Raw genomic sequence first — 12,321 nt, 5'->3', positions numbered from 1 at the left:
AGTAGTAGTAGTAATAGTAATAGTAGCAAGTTCTGGTCAACCGTTTGCGAAGCCCCACCTTTAGTTAGCGTTGCTAACTTGCTACACCTGTCAAGCTTTCCGTTGTTGCACAGCACATAGGCAGTTTATAATGATAAAGATGACAGATTTAGCTTCGACTAACTTTTTAATGTTTCCAGCTAACTTTGAAAAAAAAGAGAGAGTGGCTTAAATATGCATTTGATAACTATAATACATAAAATAATGATCAGAGACTAAGGTTAAAGCTAAGCTACTTGTGTCAGGCAAAAAAAATTGCATTCTCATCGGTCCATAATCCATGTTAAGTGCATGAAAATAAAGAAAAAGCATAGCTCTTGTATTGCAGTTTGAGTGTTATTTCCTTTTAACACTACACTGTTTGGTATGTTATGGTACTTTTAAAGTTACAAGAGAAAAAGCTTTTACAGGGTTTGCTTGGGTGAAAACTGCTGAAATCCAGTAGAGCAGGACACTAGCCTAAACTTTGATAGCTTCCTGGACTGGCTTCTGTACTATGGATGTGCTAGTCATTAATGGGGCTTTTTGATGTAACCCATAACTACAAAAACTAATGTGGTCAGTTAGCCGGGCATGTTAATGATTGCAGCTTATGTTACAGAGACAAAGACATCAATTTCTTACATATAGTAAGTATCGCTCCATGCACACTGGTACAAAGCTTGACAGGTTTGCCGTGCCAAGTTATGGTTGTTAAGCTATGATCGGACAATAGCTGTTCAGGGAAGGGGTTTAGTGAATGGTCAATTGAAAAGTGTTTAATGTATTGGCTTTAACAATCACTAACTTCTGTTCTTTTCCTCTCTGCTTGGCACCAGGAGCAGGACCCTGACTGTGGCGGGGTGTCCAGCCTGAGCCCTTCACTTTGGCTAATGGTGGCACTTCAGCTGGTGCTCCTCTGGGTTTTGACTGGCTCCAGACACCATGCCATCCCGTCATGACCTCTAAACATCATGATCACATCGTCTCTCTCTCTCCCTCCGATATGTCCAAAATGGCAACCAGCATGCAACGCTGCCACCGAAATGACAAATGCCTAATGAGAAGCGCTTGTAACAAACAAACAAAAACCTGTGAGCCCCACGCCCTGCCCGTTTCTTCTTTTGATACGTTCCTTTTCAGGGGTTTCTCAAAGTGATTTCACCAGGTGCAAGGGTACAAGTTATGAAAGAAGTGTGTAATGGAAGAAATCGGTTTGAAAGGTGAGAAAGAACTCGACCTATGCCTATCCTTCATCCCGTCAATGGTTCCCGCCATCTGAGATTAAAGGAATCCAGAGAATAATTTTGATTGGCGACTTTTTCTGGCTTGATGTCATTGATGAAAGATATCGGACTGCCTTATAGTGTCAGAGGGATTTAAATCCCAATGGGGGGGACTTTCTGTTTATTTAAATGTTGAGCAGTTTTATTCACCACTGCCAGAAACAGCGCTGCCCTTTGCAAGCGTATATTATTTTGAATCGATTTGCAGTGGCTAGTTATTAGGTATTTATTGTTTTGTGGTTGAGAATTCAGCTAAGATTGCAGTAACAGACGCCAAATTGTTACATTACAAGCTTATGCCCTTCATTTGCCTTCGTTGGGTTGCGGATAATAATGTTGCAGTATCTCTGAGGGTTCACAAGATGCATTGTCTTTACTTTCACCCTGTTGTTCTTTCATGTAGATACTGTATTTGCAGTGTGGAAATCATGTTTATTGTTATGTTTATGCACAGACACCAACACTTCAACTGCCACAGAGCGCCTGCTTCTGAGTGTATGGATTTTAACTTTGTAGCTGATCATCTAACCATCAGCCCTGATCAAGAGTGGTCAATTATCTGGATTTCCCACCTTGGTGTTGGATTGCTCCAATGAAAACTTTGTTGCCATAGTGCGCATTAACTAGTCAGGATGAGCCTGGCTGGTGTCCTATGCATGCTCATTGGACAAAATCTCTAGTGCCATGTGGATTGTGTGAGTCAGATGAACCCTTTAGCTTTCTAGACTGTGGCTAGCATGCTACTCTATGTTTTATTGCCACCACTAAAGAAAAGGAACGAGGGAGGTATCAGAATTTTAATTGACATTTTGGTCAGGAAAAACAGGAACACAGTACATTTGTATTTGCTGCTGTCACTTTGTAAATTAAATGACTACTATCTGCACTGCAATTCAAAGTGCAGCTGTTATTTGTCTTTACGGATTGATCTCCTGACTGAAGCGGAACCTCTGTCTCTTTGTAGTAGTGAGGTTCCCTCTTGCAGTTTATTATACTGTGGTATGATATCACCCAGCAGAAACCACTTCAGTCAGTCCATTCTTATGATGCTGTCTACTGCTGTATTTCATTGTCTCCAATATAAGTTGATCTTGTTTAATTTTGTGTGCCTTCTTTTCCATTAGTTATATTTATAAAACACCCTAACTTAAGTGTGATGATGATGATTTACTGTAGATGGTTTAATTCAAATAGTGTAATCTTGTTTGCCAGAGCACAGAACAGTTCGGATTTATTAACAAATGCTCGAATCAGCCAAACCACTACTGCAGAGGAAAAGAAATCTGTCAAAATAATAAATAATAACCAATGGACCAAATCCAGACTATTAACGCTGCTAAATATTAATATGGAACTAATTATAATAAATGATTAATTAACTATCAGCAAGGATTAGAGTAAATAACTCACTTTATAAATTTCAAAAATATGAATCCATCCCGAAGATGCAATATGTAGAAAAGGACATGATGTCTTGTTGCGGTTAATTAATCTATTTACACAATTTAGAGAACTAAAAGACATAAATTCAATCAGGCAGGAAATAATATGTCAGGCAGGAAACTTGGCTGTCATTGTTGTAAAAATAAGCTTTAAATCCTTAATACAAAAATGTAATTTTTACTTAAACCAGCTGCACTTGATGGTTTGTTTGTCACGGCTGTCGATGAGTAATTCCACAATTGGTTCCAGGCAAGAATTGACAATCACAGGTTAAAATAAAAAAAGAACATAGAAACCTAAAAGAACCTTTATGTTACAACTGTTTAGTGATACTTCAAGGATGTACTCCATGGTTTTACCCGAAATCCCCAAACTTCCTTCTAACATTTTAAATTTAAGATTCAAAACAACAGAGGAAGTAATTTTGGGATTTCGGGGGATGTTATGTACACCACTGAAAACAAAAACCAGGGAGTGCATCTTTTCTAATCTATAAACACTGATGCATGTTTGCAGGAAACTACTTAATTCTGTGGGGGAGTGAAAACCACAGAAACTAAGCTGTGTGCACCACATTGCCACTAACATTTGTCTCACCCTCTTCTGAATTTTAGATAAATAATTATTGTGACATCATACTGAAGAATGTCAGGTTTTATATTATAAGCATTCCTCCAAGTCAAATCAAGGAGTGTTTGTTTGTCCGTCTCATTTTGTGACAAAGCTCCACCACCACCATCATAACTTTCCACTGGTGTGAGGTGCACTTTTTTCTATCAATGTTTTCCTCTATCTTAAACTATAACCTTCCAACAAAAACAATGTGGTGAAACTAACAATGGTATTTATGCTCCTCCTCCTTACTAACACTCAAGAATATCAAGTGCCATATAGGACTCTCTTATTCTCTTGTGGAGAAACCTATTATCGTAATATAACATTTATGCAATTTACCAAGGTAAGATGTAAGTCTAATAAAATTGTTTCCCTGTGCTGCATGGTAGTGGCTGACAATTTGATTTAAAAAAAAAAAAAACATATCCAGTGTGTTCCTGCTTTAGTGTGTAATGTTGGGAAGCATAATATTCTGGATGTCAGGCATTTGTTTATGATATGATAAGGTATGATCAGCTATTACTGCCTTTCTCTTGGGGGGACAGCATTTGGCTTCATCCTGGTCTGAGTCAGCTGGGGAAAGGGAACCTGATTGGCCAGCGTGATGTTTGAATGCACTACTCAATCTGTCTGATTGGTTCACGCCACGTATGATTCACTAGTTACTAGGACCAATACCAGTAATTTAGCCTAGTTTCAGACCAGTTACACCAAATCATGAATACCTTATTACTGCTGATTATTTTGCAAACCATGTGGAAGTGATTCACATATTCATTGCTAATGTTGGTCCACCACTTGGGTGCAGACTAAAATATCTCAGCAGCTATTGGATGGATTGTTTTAAAATTTTGTGCAGACATCCATTGTTCGGAGATGATGAATCCTGATTAATTTTTCCCACTGATTTTTTACTCTAGTGCCACCATGGGCTTCTCATTTGTGGCTTTGAGTAAAACAGCTATTGCACTGATTGCACTTTTCATCCAGTGCCCCGATCAGGCTAAAATTTCAATGTGTCTAAATACCCTCAAAGCTAATGACATTATCCTTAGCCTCAGCTGTGTTTTTTGTTTAGTGCTAAAAAAAGGAATGTTAGCTGTCTATCACACTAAACTAACATTGGGAACATGGTAAACATCAGCTTAGCAGCCACGCAGCTGCTAGCCTGTCTGTAGACTCTAGTCTTGTTTGTGTGCTTTTCCTACTTTCAGGCAGGCATTTGTTACGATTCATTTGCATACAGTATATAAATCAAATTGCAGATTCTAGTTGCAGGTTTAAAGAGTAAATAATTGATTTCTAAGCTGTACAGAAACCAATGGCTGCCTGAAAAGTTAGAAAATACCCTCAAAATGGGGTGGAAATGGCCAGCGGTAATGGGCTATAAAGGAATTTTAGTTAAGAAGCTGAACTAGCAAAAACACTGGTATGGTCCTTTAAGTCATTTCGGCAAAGACGTACATTGGACTGATGAAACCGTGAAATGGAAATTTACACCACCTAAAATGCTCCAAATGGATCCTTTTAGAAATGCACAGAAAACACTGGAGAATGAACATGAGCTCCATACTCGTCCAGATGTTCCATTCTACTCTTAAGTGCTAAAATCAGATGCTGTCACCTCAGGAATAATATTCTCTCGATGTGATATGAAGTGTTTTTGATTCTGTTGGTGCTCTCTGTATGAATTGTGTGGGTTGGCCTTTTTATTTCTGGAATCTTGAGGATTGCTTAATGTGTGTTTTTTTGTGTCTGTTACCTTTGCTGCCACTCTTTGGCAGATGATTGGCCGGCCTGTCAGTCAATCTTCCTCTGCCTTTGGTTTTAAGGCAGGCTCTTGATGGAAGTGTCCACCAAGTCACCCCTCGCCAGACTCCGCTTTGGAAGGGTCTTGGTGGGCCTCTCTGTCAGTCTCCCTCGATTGTGCTTTAATATGTCACACTTAAGTGGAACTTGATTCTCCAGAATCAGTCATGTAAAAATTTGTATAAAACGGATGTTGTTCTCAACAAAAAGAAAAAAGAACAATGTTTATAATCCAGGGGAGGAAAAATGTGTTTATTCATGTGCAAATAAGGTATATTCAGAATAAAAGTTTATGATTACTATCTGTTGCATTGCGTTTAGAGTTCTGGCTGATGTCCCTTTCTTGCAAAATGTCTGTTTTTTTCCACAGTGGATCAGATTTCTGTTACTAACTTCTGTCACATTGCCAACACACATTTCCCATCCAAATGTGTGTGAGAATGAGAAGGAAGCACCCTGAGTCTGCTCTCCCAGTGTCTAGCCAACATCAGAACCTGACGTCCAGCCAAAATCAACACTGTCCAGGAAAAGAAACGTTGGAGGCGTAGGTCCAGCCACATCTCTCTACAACATTGAATTTGGCTCAAGGACACATCCATTAACAACGACCTGTAATGTTCTCTGGTCATAAATTTACAGTAATTCCTGTTTTCCCTATTGCATGTTGATCAAATAGTAAGTGACTTTCTCGTTAGCGCAGTCCGCTTTACACTTGAACCTAAAACCAGCTGTGCTCAAGCCCAGATTCTTAGAGCCACTATTCCTCACTGCCCCCCAAAGACAAACTACAGGCTCATTTTACTCTTTATTATGGACGTTATAAACTTTAGGTGCTTGGGGACATTTTTAATGAGACCAATTACAATGTCTTTAGTATTTAGTTTTAATAAAAAATGGTCTTTATTGTTGGTAGCACAGCTGTTGAATGACTATACGGAGACCAATAATATGAAATTACATATTTTACAGACCATGTGACAGAAATTGATTACAGCAGCATCAACCAAAACTTTGTGAAATTGCCATTTTAGGCAAGTATGATTTAATGGACTCTGAAGAAACTGAATACAAATTCAAAATATAATTTATCAACATCGTAATGCAAAGAAATTACATAGTTCATTTATTCAACCCTGCTGGAATCTCTGTTGTTGTGACCCTAGCATATTTTTCACTATGTGTAATCTCTGTTTTTAATGCATTTTCTTTCCTTGAGTGAATATTGTTTGAAAGATTTATTATCATGCTAAAACCCATGTTTTCCGGTGACAGCAGCCTGTCTTTCTTGGACTCCGTTTTCTTTTTTCCAAAACTCTTCCTTTCCAAAAGTGTTATTCCTTGTCTGTCATGGATGAGTTGCGATGTCAACAGCACACGGTGGATTTCCTGCCAGGGGCTCTGGATTTTGCCTCTGGCTACAAGAAAACCAAGTGGGTTTACACTGAGAGGTCACTCTTGTTGTGTTTTTGATTGTTATCCTAAGTCTTTGGGCTTGTGTCCCTCTGTCACTGATTGATATCTGGCCTAAAGTCCTGCAAGTAAACGGCCTCTAGTGTAAATAGAAAAAGTTTATTATGTAAGTAATTACATTTGTATTAACAGTCTCATTACTCCGGCAGATTTGTTTTTCCAAAATGGGCTTTCCAAAGGGTATGGGGATGGTGTCACATGTCATTTGTGCAGCAGAGTGAACCTTTAAGTGTTTCACTTAATTTATATGCATGTACAGTTCTCAAGACCTTCTCTCTCCCTCTTCTCGGCTAATGCTTACTCTAGCATTCCTCACCGTTTGAGATGAAGAAGATATGGTTTCTGCATTCTCCCTTCCTTTTCTGTGGAAGCGATCCTTCAGTTTGACTGGTTTTGAATTACTGAAGAGGACATTGTCCTCACACGAAACCTGTTTCAGGCCTGCAGACAAACCCAGCTGACCGAGAAAATTTAATTTTTGCACAGATGCAGGCTACAGTAGACACATGTTTGTTGGGAAGAAAGAACAACTTTGAGGCTTGTGGGCGGGAAAAAACAGCATTTAGAACCTAAACCAACAACAAAAAGCAAGGATTAGACCACCATGCCTTGGTGGTCTAATTGAGGTTATTGTTTGTCTACACTTTTCCTGTCTTTTAGCTCTTCTGTGTAATTTTAAAGGTTGTTACTTTGATTTTGTGCTTTGGCTGTGTGTAATCACCCAGATCCCAAATGAAGTACATACCCTTTCATTGGAATTTCAAACACCTCATAAAGGCATTTTTTTGGCCCAGGCTCAAAACCCAATCACAGCTGCTGTAACAGATATCTTGTGATACATATGAGGTACAAGGGGCTCTCATTACAGGGAAGCTGAGATTGATATGTTTAGCATATCATGTTATACTCCATAGAATGTCTTTGTATTGAGTGTACCTTAATGCTTTGCACTGTTGCCTCACAGCAAAAAGGTTCTGGGTTTGAACCTGCCAGCTGGGGGTTATTGTGTGGAGTTAGCATGTTCTCCCTTTGCCTGCACAGGTTTTTTTCTTGTGATTGACTGGCGACCTGTCCAGCTTGTACCGCGCCTCTCACCCAATGTCAGTTGGGATTGGTTCCAAGACCCCGCCACCCTCTAAACGATAAGCAGGATGGATGGATGGATGGATGGATTGTGCCTCTCTTATTCAGAAAGTCTGTACCCTCAGGGTCAGCAGGCAACTGTGTATAACTCTTTTTAGATATTACATTACAATGAAGGAGATTACAGTAAAAGTACGGCTTTCTTTCATCATGCATACTGACCGTAAGCAGGTCCAGAGTAGTTCTGTGTTAGTTGAGTGTAGTTTCCAGAAAATACCTTTGCTTACAGTGCATCACTATGATAACCACATGGATCTGTGTGACGAATTCTTGAACACTATTTAACTGTGAGATAAGATACTTTCTCTAGAGTCTGGATTCTAAAGGGTTCAGTATGCTTGAAACATCTATTAAGTATCTTTGTTGTCTTGATACAATTATTCATACAAATGGGAACAATGGCACACACTTTCACATTTTCAGACAGGTACAACAAATAATAGAAATAGTGCAGTGAAAAAGGTGGAAAAAATGGTTATTTCAAACCCTCACACCTCAAAACAGTCACTGCATAAAGTAGACATCCTTGTTAGATTGCCAGTTTAATAAACAATTAAACACTTTGGTACATTTTGTACAATCTGACGTCTGTTTTGGAACGAAAGCGGTCTTGGGTCCATCTCAAAACAGTGGTTCCCTTCAAGTGAACTCGTGTGATTCCCTGGAGACCACACATGCTCACTCTGAAAGTCGAGTAATGTCATTGGATGAATGTGTCACATTATATTTTAATGTGCATCATTACCAAAGAATTTCAGCAGCTTGGCAGGGGACGTTGTGGTCTTCACATGAGGTGAAATCTCTACTCAAAAATTGTCGTAAAGATAATATCAAGTCATAAATCGTTGAGCAACTGAAATAAAGAGCGGAGTATCATATATTTCTATAAACAAAAGTGGCATGCATGTTGATAGTGATGTTGATGGCGTATATTACTGAGCAATCGACATCAGGATAATCCTTACATGCACAAACAACCATAAACAGCTCCTCTGAAAATTAGCAGAAGAAATTATTTACATGGCCTTGTGCAACTTGAAACTAATGAAAGCTCGGAAAAAGCTTTATGAAAACCGGACGTTTATACAATTGGCTTGGCAAAGTCAAAGCCTTTGCCTCGTATTTCCAAAACAGCTTGATTTCCAAATTTCCTTCACCTGCTGCCTTGTCTGTGCACCACTTTAGATCACTGTTGGGAGCTCTGTTACTTTGTGACTCATCTGCTGGTCATTTATGTACTCACTTTGTTGTAATTGCTGCGGTCTGGTAGCATTGGCTTTTCATGTTCCTTTTATGTTTTTCTGGCTGCAGAGAAAGTGAAGTGGAGGCCCCAGCTGTATTGGGAAAACAGAAAAACACACCGGGCAGATGTGGGACACCCTCCCTCATTGGGCCAAGAAGTGACCAGTACTGGAAGTTTGATGTGGTTTTTGAATCACCAACATCACCCACGGTTTTGTATCAGCTGTCCTTGACTGGAAATATGAGTGGTCCTTATCTCAGGGGAGAGGAGAGCAGAGGAGTAGAGAAAACAGAGGAGCACTGAAGGGGTTTGCAGACAGACCCAAGGTGAAAAAGAAACAAGCTGTCAAAACTTTGTCTTTAAATGATGATGTCCAAACAGGAAAAGGAAAAAAAAATGTTCAGCAACTCTTGAAAACTGATGATGAAGATTAATCTATACAACTTTTACTGATTCAGCAAAAGTAATGTAATTTGTACACGAAAGAAAGAGAAGAGTTTAAAGGAGTAGTTTATTTCAATTGTAAATGTGGATTCTTATCTGAATGGTTGCCAGGCAACCAGTGATGACTCCTGGCCAAGAAACACATAACATTTTTACATAAAATAGGTGCCCATATTACTCTGGGTAATCTACAGTGAACAGTTTACATAAAGACTACTTACACCAAGGTCTGTGATTTATCCAGAGCAGATTTTTCTGGAAGTTTCTTAGTTTGTGAGCTGGTTTATTGACTTATATATAAGTAAAGTAACACAGCAATACATTAACAGATCCAAAAACAAAATGACCTACCAGTAAAACTTCCTATTGACCCTAATAAAAATTGCAGGTCAGAACAATTATATGATTTAGATTATTAAAGCACAAATTAAATTCCCTAACCTCTATTGTAATTGGGTTAGTGGCAGAAATATCAGAGACAAATATCTTCAAACAAGGACAAATAACACCACAACTATGTGCATGGCTAGATGCCTCTAGGCTGTCTTTTTCTATTCATACTTCAATAGGTAGATCTTGCCTTTTACTGAGGCCGAGGATCCTGGGCTTAAAAATACGATTTATAGTAATTTGAATGAACTGACTCTTTAAAGGAAATGGCAATTGCTTTATTGATAAGAGTAATCTGTTGACAAAGCAGTGATGCAGCGTGAATCATTTATGCAAACTGAGTAAATGGTAATAGTACATTGCATTTGTCAGCATCTGGCCCCTGCTATGACTATTGTTCCTTTTACACTGGTAGACAGATTTTTAACGGCATGCTAAACTGACTGATTGGCTGATTGCCTTACTTACAGTCAGACCAAACAGATTTATGTTGAGTCACAAACAGATGAGTAACAATGGCAGACAAACGGTTACGATGTTTTACAGTCTCTTGTTACAGAGACGGGACACATATCAGATAGATCAGATACAAGTAATTACATAACACAGACGTGGAGTCAGGCAGACATCTTTTATTCTGGTGGTGTGTGAGTTATTTCCTCTGCTGCGAGCCCCAGGTGTCTGATCAGGACAGCGAGTCAGCATTTCGTCCATGTGTAATAATAATGTGTGTGATTAAGCGCCACGGTCTGGCACACACAGAAAAACTACCCTCTTAAAGATCCTCTCACACGCAGACCCTCTCTACTGTGGCTAAATGAACCTACAGCTGCATCTCACAATACAGACCCACGCACACATACACTAATATGGCCACACAACAGATAAATAACTTGTAAATGCCTCCACCTACACATAGATGTATGTGTAAACACACATACATTACTTTCCTGAGAAAAAGTGACTCATTTAAAAACCATCACTTGCCCAGACCACTCGTGCAGACACACACCACCCACAGACACACGCAGGAGAAATTACAAGTGTGCAAACAGGCAGGTGCAGCACCTCTCCCACCACAACTATCAAAGGGTTGGCGTGTGGTGAACCTGTGTGTGTGTGTGTGGCAGGGGTAATTAGATGCTGAGTAAGTGCAAATGTGGGTAAAGGCATAATTAGTGCAGTGGAAGGGTGGGAGAGTTAAAGGAACATTTCAAAATGTTGCTGTGTGGTTATTTAGATAATAAAGTTATCGATCTCAATCACATAGTGTTACCTATGTTACCTACCTTAAAGAAATAGTTTGACATTTTGGAAATAAGCTTGTAGGCCAAGCTAAGCTAGTCGGCTGCTGGCTGTAGCTTCATAATGATTGTGCATACATGAAAGTGGTATTAATCTTCTCGTCTCACTCTGCACAAGAAAGCAAAGAAGTGCATTTCCCAAAATGTTAAACCATATATTCCTTTCACATATAGAGGAGAAAGCTAAGTTAGTTCTGTCTAAAGTGTATGAATAAAACCCGGAAGCCAACACGTAAGTAACAAAAACTGTATTTCCTTGAACGCCCACTTGAGGTTGGCAAATGAAGCGAGACAATCGCCATAAAAACCCATGTTAAAACCCTTAAACCACATTAGTTCTGTACATCTACTAATAATAATAATACATTTTATTTAAAAGCGCTTTTTTAAATACTCAAAGACACTGTCAACATAGCAAGAATAATCAATCAGCAACAATATAAAACAGACATTACCAAGCATTAAAAAACACACTTAGACGTGAGCTAGATTTATAAAGCCATTTTGAAAAGGTGTGTTTTGTCAGTGAATTTGAACGTTGGAGGGTCGGTACTTAAACTAACTAACTTAACTCTTAAACTAAAGAACCCTAAAGGATGGTTGTATTTTTTTTTAACTTCGGACAGAGCTAGGCTAGCTGTTTCCTCCTGCTTCTAATCTTTATGATAAGGTAGTTGTGTTACAGATTACCAAAATGCTGAACTATGTATATGAGAAAATGTATATGAATATGAGGCATCTCACCACTGAGGATGTATGTCAGTTCTATGTAGGCGTAACTGTGGGTGTGTGTACACATCTGTCCCACTTGGTTAGTGTGTGTCAGAATGTGTGTCGCAGGCGTGTGTCTGGGGTGTGTGTTGAAGGGAGGTCAATCCTCGGTCCAGGTAATTTGCCACAGATGAAACCTGACTCCATTCCAGGGGACCAGCGCAAGCAAACGTTTCAAAGCTGCAGGAAATCTATTAGCACCTGGTGGGACTCCCCCCGTCCCCCATTCTGTCCTCTCTCTCCCCCTTCCTCCATCCTTCCAACCCTCACTCTACCATCTCACCTCTCCCTGCCCCACCCCAGTTAATAAAGCCACACAAGACCACCACACTCCCGCTGTGCCACTAAAGCCAGGGGATTAGTTAGTTAGTTAGTGTGTGTGTGT

General features: G+C 39.4%; 1 protein-coding gene across 1 annotated transcript in view; it reads left to right on the top strand.

Moving 5' to 3' along the window:
• Positions 1–3,783, top strand: part of cacna2d1a (calcium channel, voltage-dependent, alpha 2/delta subunit 1a) — an 85,402-nt gene extending 81,619 nt beyond the window's left edge. The window contains exon 40 of the mRNA XM_035674351.1: positions 858–3,783. Within this exon, the coding sequence (XP_035530244.1) occupies positions 858–980 (123 nt within the window). The 3' untranslated portion in view covers positions 981–3,783. The remainder of the gene's footprint in view (positions 1–857) is intronic.
• The last annotated feature ends 8,538 nt before the right edge of the window (positions 3,784–12,321 follow it).

This window comes from Morone saxatilis, unplaced genomic scaffold (genome assembly GCF_004916995.1).
Source record: "Morone saxatilis isolate NCDOM2014 unplaced genomic scaffold, NCSU_SB_2.0 Contig10, whole genome shotgun sequence".
In the NCBI taxonomy this organism is placed as follows: Eukaryota; Metazoa; Chordata; class Actinopteri; family Moronidae; genus Morone; species Morone saxatilis.
Note: the sequence above shows the minus strand (reverse complement) of the source record. Positions and strands in the feature narration are given on the sequence as shown.